The sequence below is a fragment of the Stylophora pistillata genome, chromosome 14 (genome assembly GCF_964205215.1).
Source record: "Stylophora pistillata chromosome 14, jaStyPist1.2, whole genome shotgun sequence".
Classification (NCBI taxonomy): Eukaryota; Metazoa; Cnidaria; class Anthozoa; order Scleractinia; family Pocilloporidae; genus Stylophora; species Stylophora pistillata.
Genome location: NC_142532.1, coordinates 11,460,841 through 11,481,240, shown reverse-complemented (window position 1 = coordinate 11,481,240; position 20,400 = coordinate 11,460,841). Strand labels below are relative to the sequence as shown.

The window sequence follows — 20,400 nt, the reverse complement described above, 5'->3', positions numbered from 1 at the left end:
CATCAGGGAAGGTGGGGTGGGAGGTTGCAAATCTATCTTCTATATAAGGACTCTGGGTAGTTTTTGATCACACGAATTTAATTGTTGCCAGCCATTCTAAATGTGGATTCTTTGATGATTTTTTCCATGCATGTCAGTTGAGACCCTGGAAGATAACCACGCCCTTCGTGAAAGATTGGATGGAGTTTCTTTACCCGTAGTGGAAAGTTACAACATCACAAGTGGTAGCTATGGTAAGTAAAACCTGCGAGAAATGCATAAAATGTTGTGATTCCTCCAAGACTATACATAGACGGTTTTCATAGTTCTTATGTAAGTGGATATTGCTTCAATGTGAACAATGGCTGAAGTTGCTAAGGAGTCCTTTCCATAAAAGTAACTGGCCATGTTTGTCAGCTGTAACTTAGCTACAGCATTAAATTTTGTGTACTTTTTTTCATGATCTGTCTTAACTAATTCTTTATACTTATCTTTTATGTTCTTTATATAATGGAGGACAAATATAATCTACTTACAATTATTTATTATTTACTTCTTATGTCCTCTTTTTTTCAGATCTTTACGTAAAAGAATATCGCCCACCAAACTTTGATCCAAGAAAGAAATATGCTGTTCTATTTTCAGTGTAAGTACACTTGTTAATGTAGTAATTATCTTCTTTGAATTTCCAAACCGCGAGTTGTTAACTTGAAAAAGGTATCTTTAATAGGCTATTGTGCCCTCAAATTATCTTCAATATGGGACTGACATTTAAATGTGTATGTCCTGTCTGATTAAATATGTCATTTGTGAAAATTCCTATGTCTTGCCATACTTGTTCATATTGCAAAAAAAAAAAACAACAAAAACAAAATGAACAAACAAAAGCTATTTGTACTTTGGGAGGTTTGTGAGATGTTTGGTGTAACAGTGTTATGTTTTTCACATGAAAGAGCAGTTTGCTCAACAGATGGCTGTATTTTGTACAAAGAAACACCAAACAAAATTAATCAGTATCTGCTGTTGCATCTTGCAAAGCCCTCTGACAGGTTTTCCACAGTGGATTTTACTAAAATTGAATATATATAAATGAATTTCAAATTATTTTCAGGTATGGTGGTCCAGCATCTCAGAAGGTACTTTTAATCAGTACTACTTACATGTAACATGTCAGTCAAGAGTTAAAGTTCAACTTCAGTGTCTTAATTTTAATGAGTTTGTTATTTTACTTAGCTGGTTCTCTGATAGCTGAGTTTTGTTGAATATTGGTGTGACTAAGTAGTGTCCTTGATGAACATTTTTCATGTATATGTGATGGAAATAAGAGACAAGCTAGTACCCTGTGGGTAGTGTGGAGTACTTTGGATCAAGATGTGCAGGTGTGAGCCCTGGTTTGAGCTGCTTTGTGATGTGTTCCTGGATAACAAGCTATCTTAGGGGGGCAGTCTCCCCAACCAGGAATGTAAGCAAAGGTTTTGAAAGACATGACATTGTTGAGGGGTTTCCTGTGATGGAGTAGCATTCCTTCCAGAAGGAGAATGTAAAAGGGTATTCACTGGCCTGTTGTGAATGAATGAGTGGTGTAGAGTTATTTGTTTTGTACTTGGGCTGAGAGACTTAACCTTGTGTTCTTCTTCTGCACAGCTTGGCTTATGTTGCTTGTTTTGGTGCAGTATTTTCTTTGTTATTTGATTGTTTGGTGTTTTTTTTTTCATCAGGTTGTTGACAGTTATGGATATGGATTTGAAACTGGCTATTTAGTTAGCAACTTTGACTTGATTGTGGTGAATGTTGATGCCAGAGGAACATGCTGCAGAGGAGAAAAGTAAATGATACAATGTTTTCTTTTTGAATGGACTTCTAAATTGCAACTTTTATCTAAAGAACATCTACAAAGAGATTTCCTAATTGACCCAAACAATCATTTAACCCCTCATCCCTCACAGTTAATGTTCCAGCTGTGTCAGTTTCAAATGAGTATTATGTCACATGTCATCATTTCCACACAGCAAAAAGAAGATATGGTTTTGTTATGTTGATATGTCGTAAGTGTGAAGTACACATTCAAGTTATGCTAACCTGGGAAGTATACCTCAAATTTTAAATATAAAGTAAACCGAAGTCTTAATTGTCTTATTTTGTAGGTTTAAGCATGAAGTTTATCGACATCTGGGAGAATATGAAGCAGAAGATACAATTAATGTTGCCAAGTAAGTGGTGGAGCTTGAAAATTGTCTACTATAAATCACTCTGCCTTATAGATGCATTGAGAATTTTAGTTAAATACAGATTTTGTGAGAATGGCATTTTGAATGAGACACAGCAAGGCATATGATGAACTTTTTCATCATAAAGAAAGCAGTATAGAGAGCTTGAGCTTGACTGTATCTGATTACAATATGGCTCCAAATTAGAAAATTAATACTAATTAAAACAACTGAAATGTGCAACATATTTCTAATTAGTCTAATGCCATCAGTGGCATTGATTTTTGAAAGTTGCATTTCTTGGTCCTATAAATCAACTTTTTACTAGTCTTGGCATTGTAATTGTGTTTTTGTTTGTTTTATCCACAGGGAAGTTGCAAAGTATGATTATGTTGACGAAACAAAGATGGCCATATGGGGCTGGGTTCGTAGAAGTGTTTGGTTTTATACCTTTGATTGTTGTGATTTTTTTTGTACATACAGCATGAACATGTACAGATGAAATAAACAATTTTTTAAAAATCGAGTTTCCAGATGGGATTTGAACCCACAACCCTCCGTGATCTAGTCACGGAAGGTCGTGGGGACTAGATCACGGAGGGTCGTGGGTTCAAATCCCATCTGGAAACTCAATACAGCATGAAACTTCTTTTTTGTGAGATTAGTACATGACCATGATTTTGGTTTATTCAATTTACCATCATCATGTTTTCATTCTTACATTTTCTTAGTGGTTGAAGGATGTATTAAAATTCACATCTTTTATTCTCATGATAATCCAATTTTTTTTATTGTAGTCATATGGAGGGTTCTTGACATCCTATGTTCTTGGTGTTAACTCTGGTGTGTTTAAACTTGGAATGGCTGTTGCTCCTGTCACAGACTGGAGATATTATGGTGAGAATTAGCAAGCAAAGTTATGCGTTTTTCTCTGATGAAGCATACTTGGATTCCCACCTCTCCCCTGAAGAAATTCAGAGTACAACAATGCATGAAATGAGTACTTCTCTTTCCATTTGAAAGGCACTGGAAGCACTCTTGTGGACAATTCCCCTAAATAAATACAAATTTTACATTAAGCAATCAACTGTGTGTCTTGCCTGCCAAAACAGCAGGAGAGTTACTTTGCTCGTTTAGTCCCACTGTATGTGGTAGCTAACTTTCCTTACAACACTTTTCTCTTTTGGCTGTTTTTGAGAAGCAAAAGATTTTGGGGTTGATTAACTTGACAATAATTGTCATTTGACTGAATGATACCATCCTTGCACCTGCTCTTTAGGAGAAACAGTTTTACTAATACAGCATCTTTTTCTTTTTTCTTTTTTTCTTTTTGCAGATTCCATTTACACTGAACGTTACATGCTCACTCCTGAAAAAAACCTTAAGGGATATGAGGTAGTTTTAGTGATAAATTACTTTGATGGCTTCAAATAGAAAAACTGCATAGCTGATTGTTGAAAATCCTTACAGCTTCAAGAGTCAAGCTAGTGGCTTTTTTAACCCTCATGTCTAAATGCAAGACTGATGGCCTCAGATTCCTTTGTTTGCTGTAGCTGAGAACTTAGTGTTTTATCCAGGCAAAATCCCTTAGTTGGTAATGTTCTCAATTTTCATTACCTGTATCTGAATAGTAGTGTTTGAAAATTGCAACTTGAATTTGCATCTTGCACACTTTTGAGTGCTGAAGTGTAAACCAGTCCCAGCAAGAGACAGGGAAGACATTCTGCATTGATTTTTTCAGCTAGTACTACAAGGCCAATGCCAAAACTACTTGATTGTACTGTTTGACCTCGAAAAAGCAATATCCAAGTTGGAAGTGTATCAACTTGATCATCTGTTATTCATGAATTTCAGGCATCATCAGTTCTTAACAAGGCAAAAAACTTCCAAAATGATAGTTTTCTTCTTGTACATGGAACAGGAGATGGTAAGTTGAATCTTGTAGCAGGGTTAGAGTTTTTAATTATGTTGATGTGACCATAAAACAGCATATCTTGAGGGTGTATATTGGTATAAGAACACATGCCATTGTTCTTTATACAATTTGACTCTGACTACCAGTAAATTCTATCTCACAACCAAGTGAATAAGGCAAGTAAAAAGAGGATAAAAACCCCATAGCCTACTGGTAATGGTGCTGTGCTCAGAATCAACAAAGCATGTTTAGAGCCCTAGCTGGGTAACTGAGTTCTCCGTCCAATGCTTTTAATAGGTTGCAATAGGCTGCTAGGGAAACTTTGGTGCGCCCTCTCAGGGGTACTTGATGCAAAGGGAAATGGCAGGCTGAATATTATGCATTCTAAATTCTTATTTTCATTGTTTTACTGGTTATATTATCAAGGTGAAAATTGTTGTTTAAGTTGCAGTAAAAAAAGTGTGAATGTGGTTGATAAGTAAATGAATGGGCTGTCTACAAGAGGTGGTTACAAGAGTGGTCATAGCACCCTATGCTTGCCTTCTTTGTGCTTGTGACAGCCTAAAAGTTGTCTCTCCAGAAGGCTAGCATAGGGTGAGAAGCACCCATAGGGTGAGAAGCACTCACATGGTGAGAAGCACCCACAGGGTGAGAAGCACCCACAGGGTGAGAAGCACCCACAGGGTGAGAAGCACTGAAACTTCAGTTTCTAGGAAACTTCTCAATATGCGAAAGCAAGGCTTGAGGAATGGGGCCTTGAGGTCATGTTAAAGATGATGGTATTCAACTCTACCAACAAATATTCTGGGGGGGAGGGGATCAATTGACAATAGTTACGAACAGTTCTTCCAAAGATGCAGCTTTAAAACCTGACCATCAGGCACCAGAACTGATTTTTATCAACTGAAGTAGGTGAATGTACTAATCATTACATATTGTGGTGTTTCTGCAGATAATGTACATTTTCAGAACACTGCTCAGTTAGTGGCAGCTTTGACAAAAGCTGGGGTCAAATATCAAGTCCAAGTAAGTTACGAATGACTGAAGAAAACTTGAAAATGAATGAAAATATATGGTATTAGACTTAGTAGAAAGTTGAGAAATAGGGTAAGATATTTACCGGTATATGTAGCACATTTGTTGCAAGAGTTAAAATTGGAAAATTTTCCTATCAGTGCTTTTAAATTTGGAGAACTATTTTAAAAGGGAATTTTCAGAATGTAGGTATGGGAACTCAAACCAAACAAACATTTGTTGGAGTGGTGTGAAAGTGTTTTGGAGGATTTCATAGAATTTCAATTTTGTTTTCAATTTGGTTTTCAATTTTGTTTTCAATTTTGTTTTCAATTTTGTCTGATGTAACAGTTTTAATTTTTATTATTTTCTTTTTTTGCATCCGAATGCAAGTTTCATGTCCATTTCTTACCAAACAACAGTGATCTTTCTTAATTATGTGGGACTCCAATTATTAAAGGACTTTTTTGCACAAGTTCCCTACTGAGTGAACACATTTTTAAGTAATCCTGTTTATTTTGATTATACACCTGATAGAAACAGACAGATTTTCTAATAGACTCTACTTTTTTTAGTAATGAATCTTATTCCCTTCCCACAGTTTTACACTGACAAGAATCACGGACTGTTGGGAACTGAGACACAGAAACACTTGTTCAGACTTCTGACAGACTTCCTGACAACTGAGCTTAGAATTAAATGAAATTAATGTTAAATAACTATGATGACAGAACTCACAGTTAATGATCTTTTCTCTCTACCTCAATTGCAAACTTGATTATTTGTTTCATTACCCCCCATTGACTTTGATCTGCTAATTAAATGACTAATAACAACTTGGTAACTACTGATCCATCCATTCATCAACCATTGAAATTTTAATTACTTGTGCCTAATTGTAAAATACCCTTAACAATGAGTAGCAGCAGAGAAAGGCATGATGACCTAGAATTTCAAGAACTTAGTCCTTTTCTTGTAAAGTAAGAATTTTTAAAGGGGTGGCATATATCAGTATGTGAAATAGAATGCATTTCATTTATCTATAATTTAATTGTCTTTTTTTTTAATGCCAATTGGCGCTGTATGCCAATATGTTGCATTTCAAACACAGGTCACTTTTCTGATAGACTGAACTTTGTAATTTGACCTGATCTTTATAAAAATAATAATTTTTTTTTCCTTTTTTTCAACTGCTTTTCTGTCTTGTGATATTTACTGAGAACTGTCAATTAATCATGCTCTTTCTTGTAGTTTTATCCAGACAAAAACCATGGCTTAAGTGGTGATGGAACATCATCACATCTGTACCATTTGCTCACAAGGTTTCTTGTGGAAAAATTGTCTCTAAACAGTTGATGCAAAGAAGACTGAATGGTGTTGAGCCTTGTCAAGCAATATTTCAGATATGTTAAGCTAATATTATTATTTTTTCCTTAAAAGGTCATATATTAGTTGTTAGATTTTATTATTTTTGTGGGGTAATCTAAGTAAGGCACTCTTCTGGAAAGACTGCACTGTTGGTTCCTAACTTGGAAATTTCTTTTAATATTTTTTTAAGTGGATGAATTAAATATTTCTTCATAGCAATCAGATAGTGATCATCCAAGAAACCTTTACAAATGCACAGCTGGCACAATTTTGGAGAAAGAACAGAATGAATGGTATTTTTTTTTTAAATTTGCCTTAGTTCAAGATTTTTATTGAGTGTGACATTAATATTGTGCAAAGACTGGCACTAACATTTGGTATCAACATATGTGAATGCACTACTCAAGGCAAAAGTTGCAAAATTATTAAATCAATGTAAGGGTATTTTTTTTTTAATAATTATAAATTTGACAATGTATGATGTGACAAAACTGTGCATTGTTTGAGCCTTAAAATGTCTAAATAAATAAAATCACGGAAAGTCAACGACATATTACTCTTAACTTATATTGCACCTTAGACTACTTAAACCTCCATCAGATTGTGAGTAGTACTTTTCTTATCTTATGTAATGTACACAAAGTATTGAAATGCTTGGAGCAGAATTCTAGTTACAACAATTGCAAGCAACATGTTTAACGAATTTCCAATTATCCAGATGGCCAATTATCCTTCCTCAGTATCGTAATAAACATTCATACCTATGCCAGTTATCTGAACCATATAACTTTACTAATTAAAGGGGCTAAACTTAGGTAGCTGCAATTTTGCCATTTAGCTAGAACTGTATTTTTTCCCATAATTTTTTTAAGGCTTACTGTGTTGATAAAAAAGAAGACTGTCACAAGGGTTTAATATTCAGATAGAAGGAACCAAAATGTTTGAAGATACAGTAACACAGCTTCTTTACATTTACTTTAATAGAAATTGTAAAGTTTGTGAAGGTTTTTCTTTCAACAAAAAAATATTGTTTTAACACATGTGTAGGGACCACCCATGCCAAATGTGGGCTATAAATAAAAAGCTAAATCACAAATAATGGTTACTATATCATGAGTGTAAACCAGTAATTATTGTGCTGGCATTGAATTAAATAAATGAAAAACAGTTGGGAACTGCATTTATCAACTACAATTAGTGAAACAATAATCATCATCATTTACAACAGATAGGCTGTGACTTAGTAGATGAACTAATTATGGAAAAGAGAAATATGTCTTTCATTTATGAAATTCCAAGTCCTGTCAATTAGAGAGGACTGTACTATTGTGATTAATAAATTTGCAAATGACTAAAAACGAATTCTTTGCTCTTAAACCAAAACAGCAATAAAGAGGGTTGTATCAACTGTATTGATGTGAATTGACCACCAAAGAATTTATAAAGCTGGTGTCTTGAGCATTTGCCCCATGTCAGAGAAAATAGAGCAATAGTCAATTTTACAGTTGTATGCTTGGTTGTCCATCGATATCCTTTGAACAGGAGTGAGACAAAGGGTGACCTTGTCATGATACAAATACTGCTGCCTTTCAAATGTTAAATTACTTTGTTAGTGTACTAGATTAGATTCTGGGCTCTATCACGAGGTCACCTTCAGTCTCACTCCAAATCAGAGGCTTGGCAACTATGTACACATGCAACTGTAAAATGGCCAATTATGGTGTTGTGTGTGGTTTATATACAGCAAGATGAAGCCATGTTAATGGTGGGAAAATGCATCCATTGAAATTGTGGGAATAAGAATGCCAATTTCAAAGATAAACTTTTGTTGTAGAGTCTTGTGGCTTTCATAAGTGCCTTGATGTAGGGAAAGGCCACAGACCTGTACATACTGCCATGCAACAAATTATCTTGTAATATTCCCCACCAACATAGCACCAATTTCTTGTGAAGTTTGCCCCCTTCATTCGGAAGAGCATTAACATCCTAATTAAAAACTTTGTGAAAAATGTTATCAGTCACGTAAATTTTGTCCAATCAAACTTCTAATTAAAGACACCCCTGTTAGTGAAACCCCATATGTCCCAGAAGCTGACAGTAAGTTGAAGTTCAAGTCAAATGAAACGTATTCCTGAGTTCCAATGGTATGATGGTTACTGGACAGGTTAGACACTTTATCTCCCTTTTACCCAAGAGTATATGAATGGGCAATGGTCAATTGACAGGGAAAGCTAACTTCTAATAAGAGATTTATCACCCAACAGGCCATGATATTGTAAATTTGTGGCTGTTATCTTTGGTTTGACAGTATAGTTTGTGAATTTTCTTGGAGAGTACTACCTCTAACCTGGAGGATTCAGAGTGATAATGGTAACTGGTTTAAAAATATAAGCTCTAAAATTTAAATAGAGTACCCTGATATTTTAAATGAACTTAAATTTGGACTTTTTATTACATTTGACAGAAACAATGTGGACATATCATGTTACCATCAGAACTTTAAATATTTACAAGGAAGAAGTTCCACTGGTCACTACTGCAATGATTCATGAACTACTGGAATTTTATTTTGATTGAGTGGTGGCCCAAGTTTGAGTAGAAATGTTCTTTCTTCTTGTGCTTCCTTCTTACCATTGTCCTTTCCTTTCTATAACAGACAAACAAACAAAGAACATGTTTTGGAATATTATATAGGATATGGCTGTCACAGAAGATCCAACTATACAGAGTAACATTCAATAGTGGCATGTACCCTCCTCATGTGGGTACCTTTCCATCCACCAATGAACCTGCAAATACGTCAGCAGTAAACAATGTAATTTATACACACCCTCTTCATCTCTGAAACTTTTCCATCTGTTGTCATTTTCACCTTCAAGGCTCTTCAAAAATTCCACAAATATACCAATAGGCTTCACCAGGGAAGTTTTCTTGAAAGCTTAAAATTCAGAGACCATAATGGATATAAATAACTGATAACAATCTCAGTACCATGATGTTTATTAAGAGCATATAAAGTTTACTTTTTGCCAGTGAAAATATCCTGTTTAGACTTTAAATCTACAATCCCTATAACTCAATCATGGAGATAAAGTGCTCAATTGGAAATATAAACCCTCTTTACATGACCACCCTCAATTGTTTGGTTTACCATATGATTTAAATAGTTTGTCACAGTGTGAAACAATTAGACCACCCAAAACCACACCAGACCTGCTAGGATTGCTCCTTTAGGGCCTCTCAGTCTTTAGTGCCTTAAATTGAAGGAGTTTTGAAGACCTGAAATTTCAGGAACATGTCCAAAATTAAAAAAAGTTGAGATATTTTGAAGACAGGCAATTACGGGTGTGGACCAAACCTGGCCTAGGCCATGGCCTACCCTATGGCCTACCCTACGGCCACCCTATGGCCTACTGGTGATCAGATTTTTAAGAACATAAAAATAAAATCAGTAAGAGTCGAACGAATACGCTGGTGTACAATTATCTGTCTCTGAAAAGGGTATACTAAGAGGTCGCTAACATGATTTTCAACGTCCGAGGGAACAAAACATTGCAAATATGACAGCACTCAACCATAATGGTAGGTTAAGGGGAGGGGAGAGGAGGGGCCAATATTGCGTGGTCGCAGAGGATGTACAAAATGGCGGCTTTATGATGCAGGCTGTCAGTTGGTAACATATAGTGGAGTGCTGGTGTAAAAATGTAATGAACGGCATTATATTGGAGAGCATACAATCATCCGGGTAAGAAAATGCAAACATTACATGCCAGGCCAATTTTTTAAGTGCCCTCAAGTGCTGTAGAGTATTGAATTTGCAACGAGCACCCAGGGACACGCACGCATCCCTGTCGTAAACATTTTGCAAACTTTACTTGCTTTTCCAAAGAAAGGGCCAGTATTGCACTAATTTGAAAGGAGAACCCAAAAGTTGCATTTAACCGGCTTCTGCAGTTCCTTGATTTCCTTATTCTATCAGAAAGTTAAGAAATTTTGATCGGAATGTGGCCGCCAAAACAGCAGAAGAAAGTCATTGGTAAGACAGTACTCGGGAAAATGTTGAAAGGTTTCCAGCAATGCTATCCTTTTAAAAATCTGACCACCATAGGGTAGGCCAGGTTTTGTCCATACCTGGCAATTACTGAATAAATATTTCTGTGCTACAACTAACTGTTATATATGTACCTGGGATCTTTTTCTTTTCATCTTCAATCATGTCTGGTGTATTTTTATCATGTTTATCAATTTCTTCACAAAGTTGACTAGAAGTAAACAATACCAGTTATAGAAGTTCCCAATAGGCAAATCCAAGTCAGTATGTGATCAAAGTCAGCTAGAAGTGCTCTGCATAATGGGGTTAAAGAGAATTACTGTGCAATACAGCTATCATAACTTAGTGAGGTACCACTGAAGAGGACATTTAAATGCAAACCTTATTGTTGGTACTGTAAAAGGATCAAAGGTGTCCACCTCTTGCATGCTGATTGGTACACAGACACGACCTGGAGAAGTAGGCAGATTACTTTTGAAAATAATCAGCTAATTTGCTAGTGTCTGACTGACTCAATGACTGACCAATGAAACTCAATTACTGATTTGCTACTTTGATAGAATATAACTACCTCACCCGACCAACTGACAGACTCAACAAAGGAACCAGGTTCTACTAAAAGAAACCTCAGTCCTGTGTAGTTGAAAACGGGAAACACATAGTTGGTTATCAACTGGGTGTTGGACTACAAACCACTGTGGAAAATTTTGAAAAACTATTGTTGTCTTGAGCATAATCCCCTTGTTGCAGAGATATGACTGGTGAACTGAAGAGCTTATTGGCTCATGGGCTAACAGTCTGTTTAGCTGGCTGGCAGGCTTACAGACTGACTCGAAGTAACTGGCTGCATACTTACCTATCAAAACAGTTGTCAATGAGTGACCAATTTCCCCCTCCCCTATGATGTAATAGAATGACTAGCTGGTTGACTAACAATCTCTTAACTTTGCATACAAGCATGATCCAGTTGCTGCAGATTTAAGTGATTATTTCACAGGGAGAAAAAGCCTTTTTTCTGCAGGTGTTCGCATGTTTTCTATGTCTAACTAGAACAAATCCTTCAATCCCCAAGAAATCAAGTAATGAGTTGGTATGTTACTCAAGCGACAACATTAAATATTGCTCCTACTGACCTGTCTTAGGATGAACACAGAATGGACTCTTAAGTAAATGATTAAGTCCTTTGGTGACATTGACATCAAGGCGAGGAAAACAGTACTGGAACATTATCTCATCCTTTGTTTCTTTTCTCTGCAAAATTATTTGTTATTCATTCATGATTTTCTAGTAAAGTTGTCTTTAAAGGTCACTAAAAAAGCCACTGGACTTACAGACCTGATGGCTAAATTGTAAAAAATATTGCAAAAGTATGCAAATGCTAAACTGGATTAGAGAGAATTTGCTGAAAAATCAGTAAGTCGTTAATTAGTGAGCAATTAATATCTTAAAAAAGACATTTTTTCCAGTTTATTTACAGATCTACCCTGAATGCTCATTTTTGATTAAACAATAAACCCATAATTTACCTCAGTATAATTCTCAAGTTTCATTTCAAGTTCATCCCATCTTTCCCTTGAAGTCTTTGTTGTTGTTGACCATGACGCATTCAGTTCATTTTGTACAGCTTGTCATGTTAAGAAACCCCAGATAAATTGTAAAGAGTAGGTAACAGTTTTATTGTTACTGCACCAAGTGTATATAAGGTTATTACCGGTAGACCAGCAGATGATCAAGTGACCTGCAGTATATCATGATGGGGGAAGAGTTCTTTGTACAATTCATAACAAACGTTCACCAAACAGCATGCAGTTCAAGAATCAACTAAAAGTTAACTGAAATGGTTAAAGGATACATTCAGGTACAAGAGCAAGCATTCCTTCCCATTGTTCTTTGCAGGACAACATGTCTTGGTTTTCAATTACAAGGTCAACAAAGTGGGCTTTAAGAATTTCTAAAGATTTGCTGAAAAAGATTTAATAAGAAAATGAAATTTTATCACAGGTTTTAACTCATTGTGATCATAATCAATCAGAAGGCACAATTTTAAGGAAAACAAGTGACATATTTACCTGATGTATGGATGGTAAGGTAGATGTAGATTAACTTTCTTGATTTGACTTTCACCACCCTGTATCAAGATAAGAGATACAGGGAACCACAATTACCATTCAATAAGAAAATTTAAAGAGCACCCATGACATTCTTGACAATAAATTTGAACAAAATTTAGAAATCATATAGAATAAGCACCTTGATGACACTGAGATACTCTGCAACAGCAGAACGAGCATTCTGTGAAAGTTTCCGGGCAGATTCATCACACACCCAGCAGTGAACACCACGACGACCACTGTACACCCACAGTCTGTGTTGGAAGCCAAAGTCATCTGCAGGACAAAATGGTAACTTTGACTATTCAAGTTTTGTGTTTTTTAAGACAAAAGATCTTTAAATGAAACAACTTGCCAATCAGTAAACACAGAGACAAAGTGACTTAATGGTTGACTGATATGGCTTCCATTGGAAGTTCAGGATTTATGTGCACTTTGTTAGTTAAAGTCTTAAGAAACTTTTAGGAAAAATTAAAACAACTATTTTTTTCACAGTGATGCAGAAAATTTCTAATTTTAATATTTTTATGGAAAAATACTCAGCCAATTATGCTTTTTCAAGAATTAAACAAACTGACATATTTTTCCAGTAAGATTATATGTTGCAGTGCCTCTGACCTCTCTCTAATATAGTAGACACGACTTACTTAATCTTACCTTTAAGAGCTCTGTCGACAATCTTCATTGCAACAACCATAAACCACCAACATTTCTCGCAAATGTCTGCACCTCTGAACAAATAAGAGAAAAGGGAAGCAATCAATCAAACCATCAATCAATAAAGGCTGACAGTTTCTAAAGAAACTGTCTGGGGCTGCGTCAGTGGGGGTAACGAAATAATTTGAATATATCAACAAAGTTGAAATGGTAAATTGGCCACCGTTACGATTATAAAAGCTGACGTTTTGAGCCTTAGCCCTTCATTGTTAGCCCTTCGTCGGAGTGAACGGCTAACGCTCGAAACATCAGCTTTTATAATCGTAACAGTGGGTAATTTACCATTTCAACTTTGTTGATATATTCAAAACATCAATCAGTCATCAATCAATCAATCAATCAATAGTTAAATAAAAAAATCAATCAATCAATCAATGACTGAATCCACCATTCAATCCAATTAATTATCAACCAGCTATTCATTTTACCGATCAATTCGTAATTTAGTATGTCAAGCTGTTAATTAATAAAGTAACCAGTCATGTTGGTTAGTCAATCTGTCAATCAAGCCTGTCAATCATTATTGAATCAAGTTCACTGAAAATAAAATCTGTGGACTTGTAAAATCCAAGAAGTTATGGCAGCTAACTTTTCCTTGCAATTTTGTTACAAAGTTCACAAAACTGGTTGCATGGAGTGGACTTCCAAAGTTCATCAATTTTGAACAGTGTTGGCAAAAACACAAACAACTCTCAAGGGTTTATTGTGCTGCAGACACAGATGGCTTTCCTTCCCTGCTCTCCAAATAAACAAGTCAGTCTTCATTCTTGATAAAGCGAAATCATTTTGCTATATTATTAATTAATTTACCAAGCTTGTTAGGTCAAATTGGCTGGATATTAGCCCTGTTCTCATCCAGCCATCTTGACCTCACGCTTGGTCAATAACGCCTATATCTTGACTTTTAGACAGGTAACCAGTTTGCCATGTTTCTCATGCAATAGCTAATAAATTAACGATGTGACAAAATTTTTGTTTTATCTAATATTTTATAAAGAACTCACTTGCAACATGTCCTAACTTCGTCATAATCCGTCATATCAATATCAAATACTAACTCCTTCTCTTCAGCCTGAAAAGCTCCAGGTTTGATCATTTTGTGGTCCTTTGGCTGAAACAATAAAGTACGTTTTGTTTTATCACTGTTATTCTTAAACCGTTTAACAGCTTTTAAAACAATAATAAATTATCTTTTACTGGAGAAATACACTGAAATTGTAGCTTAGATGAGCTTGAATTGTTTTAACAACTTGCCTTATGCGAGAAGACGGCTCCAATGTCAATCTTGTATGGATTTCGTTTGATAATTTCCTTTTCCAGCTCTTGCTGATCGACAAATGATTGATACCTCAAGTAGACATCATCTTTGAGTGTGAAAGAGAACTCTCGGTGGACAAAATAATTCTTGGGTACTGAGAAATCAACGCAGCAAGAGACATCAGGTAATGAACACTAAGCTACGAAGAAAACATCTGAAGGCAACGTCTTGCGAACCAATTTAAAATATATCTATTAAGGAAATTCTGACCTCCTCCATATGATAACCACTGAAAGAAATACTTGTAAGGAAATAATCGTTTATAGTACTGATTGAGTAATTCAGGGAGATCTGACTGACTAAACTGAGAGGACTTCTGACTCGTTTGCAAATCTTCGGTGTCCGCCATCTTGTGAAGTAGTTTTCGCGCCAAAATTAGCCGCTGACCACTGATAGAAGTTTTGGCGCCAACCGTGAAGTGAGGGTCGAAGAGGAGTTCAAAGGCACGGCGGAACAGGGAAGAAGTGGGGACCGTAGCCCCCAAAACAAAAATTTTGGGGGGCGCCCCCTCCCATGACTTGGTGCCTAAAATATCACTAACTCAGCATAAAACTTGACAAAATATTCAATCTCCTGATCCCTGTAAAATGCCTTGTTTCAAATCTCCTTTCCTTCTGCAGGAGTGGGTTGGTTGATTGCCAAAAGAAAAAGCGTTGCAAGATGGGGAGAAGAACTTCATGGAAGGCCTGGAAGTTACTGCAATTCTCAAGATGCACCAGTATTAAATATTTAACAATTATTCGCCAAAGGCGAGGTGAATATCGTCAAATAATCCCCGAGACAAAGTCACTGAACCCGAGGCGAATAATTGTTTTAGTATAATTTCAGTGCTGAAAAACAGAGAAATTTCTAAAATCATAACATTTTAGTAACATTTTATTTTAAAGTTTTATATCAACCGCATGGAGCAGTTTATATAGTGTCAAATAAGGAACCGCTCAACCAATCAGATTGCTGGAAACTCTTTGCTTAGCTCTGAAATTATACTAATAATGAATATGCGTCTTTTTGAGTAAGGAACTTCCAATCTGGTAGTACCTTGAAACCACTATGATAATCAAAGTTTTATGAAAGACAACTAATACACTCAGTTGCAAAAATTGCAATTTTTATTCAGTGCATTTTCCCTTACATTATAATATACCCAGCACTCATATGTTTAATAACAGAAAAAGTATGCTTGTAGCATAAGTTATTGTTTATCCTGATTGAAATACTTTGATCTAGCAATAATTACAAACTAACTATTTGCATTTCCTCAACTACATACAAAAATAACTATGACTGAACTCTAAGGAAATAGGAAATGTGCCTTTGAATAAAAAAGTGAGTTTGCTAAAACAGAAATTTCAGACAATTTGATTTCTTGGATCATTTTCTGGACCATCTTCACAAAGGAATAGTTACCCATGATATTTCTTTCCAAATTTAGTAATAAAATGAAGTGTGATGTGACATTCTTTTAATACAACACAAATATCCATTACACATTTTCAAAAAAATGGTTCATAGTTATCAGTAATTGTGGATGCAGCCATCTTCATGGTTTTATCATGTTTCTATACACTCAGGTTTACAACAGCAGTTGCCATTGCAAACATGTGTTTCTGTAACTCCCATTTTCTAAGCAATATAGGTGATCGCTATTTAGGCTCACAATCCAGAAAACAGTTGAATATCAGTTTGGCGTCAACCCACCCTCCCTTGCTCTCACATAGTATATCAACAAACAGTACAACTTGGTTTGATTTTCACTGACTGACTCTACAATGTATTTGTCATGCTGGCAAAGTTACTCTGCCTAGAGAATCACCTCTTTGAAATTCTTATTCAGATTTTCCCATGTATGAAAAGGGAAAATTTTCTGATATGGAACCTGACTACAAATAAACAAAGTGTGCATGTTACACACTATTAGGTAAACTGAAGCCAGTATACACTATTGCTTAATCAGTTGAGGCAGTTACCTGAAAGAGAAACAGAGAAAAATATCTAAAAATCAATGAATTAAATTGCTCTCCTAGGAGAGTGGTGAAATCAAAGACAAACAATCAAATTAAGAAAATTTTATAAAGACTTAACACTAAGCAATTGTGATCATTAAAATCTCTAGAAGAAAATAACACTCAATACATACTCTCTTCCTCACTCCAGTTTGGTCTGTTCCATTTCCTTCATTTTCCTCCATTATTTCCTCTCCATCCCTTTTATCATCTCCATTGTCTTCCTCAGGTTCTTCTTTGATCACTTTCCTCATTTGTTGTACAGGGACTGGATAAGAGGGAACCCCCAAAATACAATCTGACAAAAATACTATACCCTGTTCACAACAAAAAGAAGACAAATACTTCCTTAGTCTCACAGTTTGCCAGCTGAAACTATCAGTGGTAAGTTTACTGTATGTCTGGTAACAGAGATAAGATCTCACTAGTGTAGCATCATGTTAAAATTTGGCCAATGGAAATCCCATGATAGCTTTTCACTCTTCAAATCTTTCTTTTGCTGATAAATTTTGTCTCATAATTATACATCATTATTCAATATCAAACTACCATTGAACCTGTATTAAGTGGTGCAGTATTAACAGTCAGTTGTCAAAGTCTGAAAATTTTTCTCTTACTGTAATTTTCACCTATGTTAAGTTGCCAGCCCTATTTAGCAGTTGTGATCACCTTTGACTGTCACAACAGTTTGTTTTTATTGTCTTCCACTTGTATTGAGTGGCCACTTAATGCAGAACCAATCAAATAAAACTGAAATAAAAATCTCTCAAGTAAAAAATTTATTCCATGTTTATCTGTAATCCCCTGAAATCACTGTTAGTAGTTTGAGTTCAAAGGTCCTTAACTCATTGCACAGTATCTTTCTGTTAGGACAAGTATTACACACCAACATCATCTCTAAGTCATCTGTTAGTCAACCTGCATTAAGCGGTCACCCCACCACCCCCCATGGGTGACAACCATGGGTGACAACCACCCATGGTGGTTTGATTGTAAATTTTTGTATTAGGCATTACCACCTACCATTCCAAGAAGAATTCCTGTGGCCACAACCACCACACCAAATATAGTGTATGAGCCCCACACTGGCACACCATATGTCAATGTCAGAAGTTCATGCATGTTCTGTGAAGAAAGTACAATTCTTGCTTGTGGTTTAATTGATTGCTGAAAGTAACAGTATGTAAATAACACCTTCTGATACTATGACTATGAATGTGTTGTAAGTTTGACCTACAATCATTTGGAAAATTAATATGACAGCTATAAAGAAGCTAATTTGTCTTACTCTTAAAAATCAACCCTCTCCCCCCTCCTAAAGAAAAACCCTTGTGTATCCCCCTGGGGAGAGTCACACAGATAATGAGCCACACAATATACTTGCCTCATAAATACATTTGATAAATGAGACAGTATTCTTTAATTTGGTTATATGGATACCTTCAGTAGCACAGACAACTTAAACATCAGTCCAAGAAATCCCATCCTGAGGAAAGAATTTTAATAGATACTTGTTGGTTTGTTTACAAATGAACTAGATAATAACTTCAATTACAAGGCTAATTTAAACACTACGTCTAGTAATTTAATGCTCAGTTCCTTAGACATGTGGGAGCCACCTCTGGACACTACATAATAGGGTGGCACTCAGTAACCTAGAGATGAGCTCCAATGAGGTACTGTGGACACCCACCCATTATGCAAGATCATCACAAATAATGAGAATCCAGATTTGTTCATGTAAACAATCAGAAAACTGCCTCATCAGGAGATCAAATATTATTAAAAAATTCAGATGTACATACAGATATGAACCTGGAGATTTCCACCAAGGTAAAGGTTCAATGTCCCTCCATTTCTGATCCTTTACAAAAACCATCAGTCCCTTTAATGACCTTGATCCTTTGAACTGCCGAAACTCACCATTCTTTATACTGGAGATCAATAAAACTAAATTAACATTAATGCAACTGCAACAATATCTGAGCAGATACATTCTTACGGACTTCCTTCACGTTCAGTATTGTAATCATCCCTTTTGGTCCCAGTCTCATCTCAACTAAAGATCATACTTCAGTTGAAGTGACAACAGATCACTAGTATTCCACACTTGACACATAAAGGGGAGTGACTGAAAGGGAAATACATCCATCAGTATTAACCCTTAATAGTCAACAAGTAAACAAGTGGTCTCATGAATGTTTAAGTACAATATTTGCAGTTTTTTTATACTTACTGGTAAATAGTTGGTAATGATAAAACCATGAATCTTCCACTAAGTGCTAAAAAAGAAGTTAAATGATTTGCATTTGTAGGATTTCCACTGCAGTAAATAATGGCTTTAAACAAATGTGATGGGAACTTTACAAGAAAAATGGCATTCACTTCATCAACCTTAGAAAAATCTAGGAACTTACACAATAACTTATACACTATTGATTGAAGCACTATACACTCCCAAGTGTATTTCAAAACAGTGGGCAGCTGATGAAAAGCACTAGAGGTTGACTATTTCATTTGTTTAAGAAAACAGTTGCTGAAAATTGTTGAGAATTGTCTACTTTATTCTGATGGAAGAAAAAAAAAAAACAGAAGACCAGACAATAAACTCACCAGGTTCTTTAGTTGTATCCACTTCTCCAACATTTATCCCAAGTTCATCAGCTTTCAAAGCTAATTTGGACCACACAGGACCCACTTGTTGACAGGCAGGACACCATGGGGCAAAACTATTATAAAGCAAAAGCAAAACAAAAGTCATTAAGGAAGATATGCTGTCTATCAAACAATTTTTGGGTGAGGAGTTTTACCTCAGATTACACTGCAAACAATGTGCATGAATTGTTATATTTGCCAAGATGAGGTAGGTCATTTATGTTGGTCTACTTTCACACAACAAAATGACTGTGACAAGGAATCTTGCTAGTCAAATAATGAAAGAAAAATGACAAAAAGAAGAGAAAGTCTATAAAATTTAATCCAGATATAAATCATCCTGATAAATAAAGTAAAATAAACTACATGATTTGGAGGTGCATGGTGCATGGTGCATAGACATAACTGAACTGTCCAGAAGGAATACTTGGTAATTATTCTCTCCACGTGAGGTAAAAGGGTGTACTTAACCTTAGGCACTAATTATGTATGCATTGATTCTGTGCTATGAAAAATGCGATGAAATCTGGCCTTGAAACTCAATGATCAAAAGCAGATACAAAGCTTGAACTGAACCAGTTCGGATTTCTTATTTTAATACTATTAAACTAGAATGGCATAAGCCACGTTCCTGGATAAGTAAATTAAAGATATGTTGCACATCAACCATTCGTATAACGTTAATCCGATCTCGTACTAGTAAAATTTGGGGCCTGCCTTAGAGGCTGTGGAGCGTAAAAATGAATTTTCCTCTTAACATTTTAAGAAAAGCACTTAAATGATCTGCTGTTTCGAGGTTGTCTGATGACTGGAAAGGACACAGCGACAGAAAGTAACAGACCGCGTAATTAACTCACCCATCATCAGACAAATAATTGATCACTCCGATCTTCTTTACTTACAATTTAACCATCCATTCTCCTTCTAGAATGTGGTGCCAGTTGTCACTTGTAATATTCTTAACTGGAGGTATTACTGGAGCCTTGGCTGAATGCAAAGGAAAAAATGAAATTACTGCTACAACGATTAATGAAGTAATTCCCGCTTTCGAGGTCGCCATGA

General features: G+C 35.7%; 3 protein-coding genes across 5 annotated transcripts in view; 1 reads left to right on the top strand and 2 right to left on the bottom strand.

Annotated features, from left to right (window-relative positions):
* Positions 1–7,663, top strand: part of LOC111334397 (prolyl endopeptidase FAP) — a 38,867-nt gene extending 31,204 nt beyond the window's left edge. For 2 of the 3 annotated variants that reach the window (XM_022940117.2, XM_088745490.1), the window contains 11 exons: positions 138–233; positions 556–625; positions 1,091–1,115; positions 1,698–1,804; positions 2,124–2,189; positions 2,556–2,610; positions 2,984–3,083; positions 3,523–3,581; positions 4,041–4,113; positions 5,054–5,127; positions 6,367–7,663. In XM_022940117.2, coding sequence (XP_022795852.2) covers positions 138–233; positions 556–625; positions 1,091–1,115; positions 1,698–1,804; positions 2,124–2,189; positions 2,556–2,610; positions 2,984–3,083; positions 3,523–3,581; positions 4,041–4,113; positions 5,054–5,127; positions 6,367–6,471 — 830 coding nt within the window. In that variant the 3' untranslated portion in view covers positions 6,472–7,663. The other variant, XM_088745491.1, reaches the window with a different exon arrangement.
* LOC111334399 (DNA primase small subunit) lies at positions 6,920–15,057 on the bottom strand. The gene is made up of 13 exons (XM_022940118.2): positions 14,891–15,057; positions 14,617–14,774; positions 14,367–14,473; positions 13,303–13,376; positions 12,785–12,921; positions 12,604–12,662; positions 12,387–12,496; positions 12,061–12,158; positions 11,668–11,785; positions 10,916–10,985; positions 10,669–10,745; positions 9,314–9,421; positions 6,920–9,130 (listed from the first exon to the last, which is right to left on the bottom strand). Exons 1-13 carry the CDS (start codon positions 15,027–15,029, stop codon positions 9,111–9,113), a joined length of 1,275 nt encoding a protein of 424 aa, XP_022795853.2. The 5' UTR covers positions 15,030–15,057; the 3' UTR covers positions 6,920–9,110.
* A 710-nt stretch (positions 15,058–15,767) lies between these two features.
* LOC111334395 (thioredoxin-related transmembrane protein 1) lies at positions 15,768–20,398 on the bottom strand. Its single transcript, XM_022940115.2, has 8 exons — positions 20,241–20,398; positions 19,297–19,412; positions 18,920–18,965; positions 18,489–18,617; positions 18,124–18,169; positions 17,707–17,808; positions 16,818–17,000; positions 15,768–16,647 (listed from the first exon to the last, which is right to left on the bottom strand). Exons 1-8 carry the CDS (start codon positions 20,396–20,398, stop codon positions 16,627–16,629), a joined length of 801 nt encoding a protein of 266 aa, XP_022795850.2. The 3' UTR covers positions 15,768–16,626.
* Between the last annotated feature and the right edge of the window lie 2 nt (positions 20,399–20,400).

Bases quoted from the DNA above. Each gene is read 5' to 3' on its own strand.
- LOC111334399 (XM_022940118.2), bottom strand. From the start codon at position 15,029: ATGGCGGACACCGAAGATTTGCAAACGAGTCAGAAGTCCTCTCAGTTT. The intron at 12,159-12,386 runs GTATCCTTTAAC...TAACATGACAAG, and splicing joins GCTTGCTCTTGTACCTGAAT to CTGTACAAAATGAACTGAAT. The intron at 10,746-10,915 runs GTTTGCATTTAA...GTTTACTTCTAG, and splicing joins TTTACAGTACCAACAATAAG to TCAACTTTGTGAAGAAATTG.
- LOC111334395 (XM_022940115.2), bottom strand. From the start codon at position 20,398: ATGGCGACCTCGAAAGCGGGAATTACTTCATTAATCGTTGTAGCAGTA. The intron at 18,966-19,296 runs GTGAGTTTATTG...CTTCTTTTTTAG, and splicing joins GGATACAACTAAAGAACCTG to CACTTAGTGGAAGATTCATG. The intron at 17,809-18,123 runs GTATCCATATAA...CTTTCTTCACAG, and splicing joins AGTTGTCTGTGCTACTGAAG to AACATGCATGAACTTCTGAC.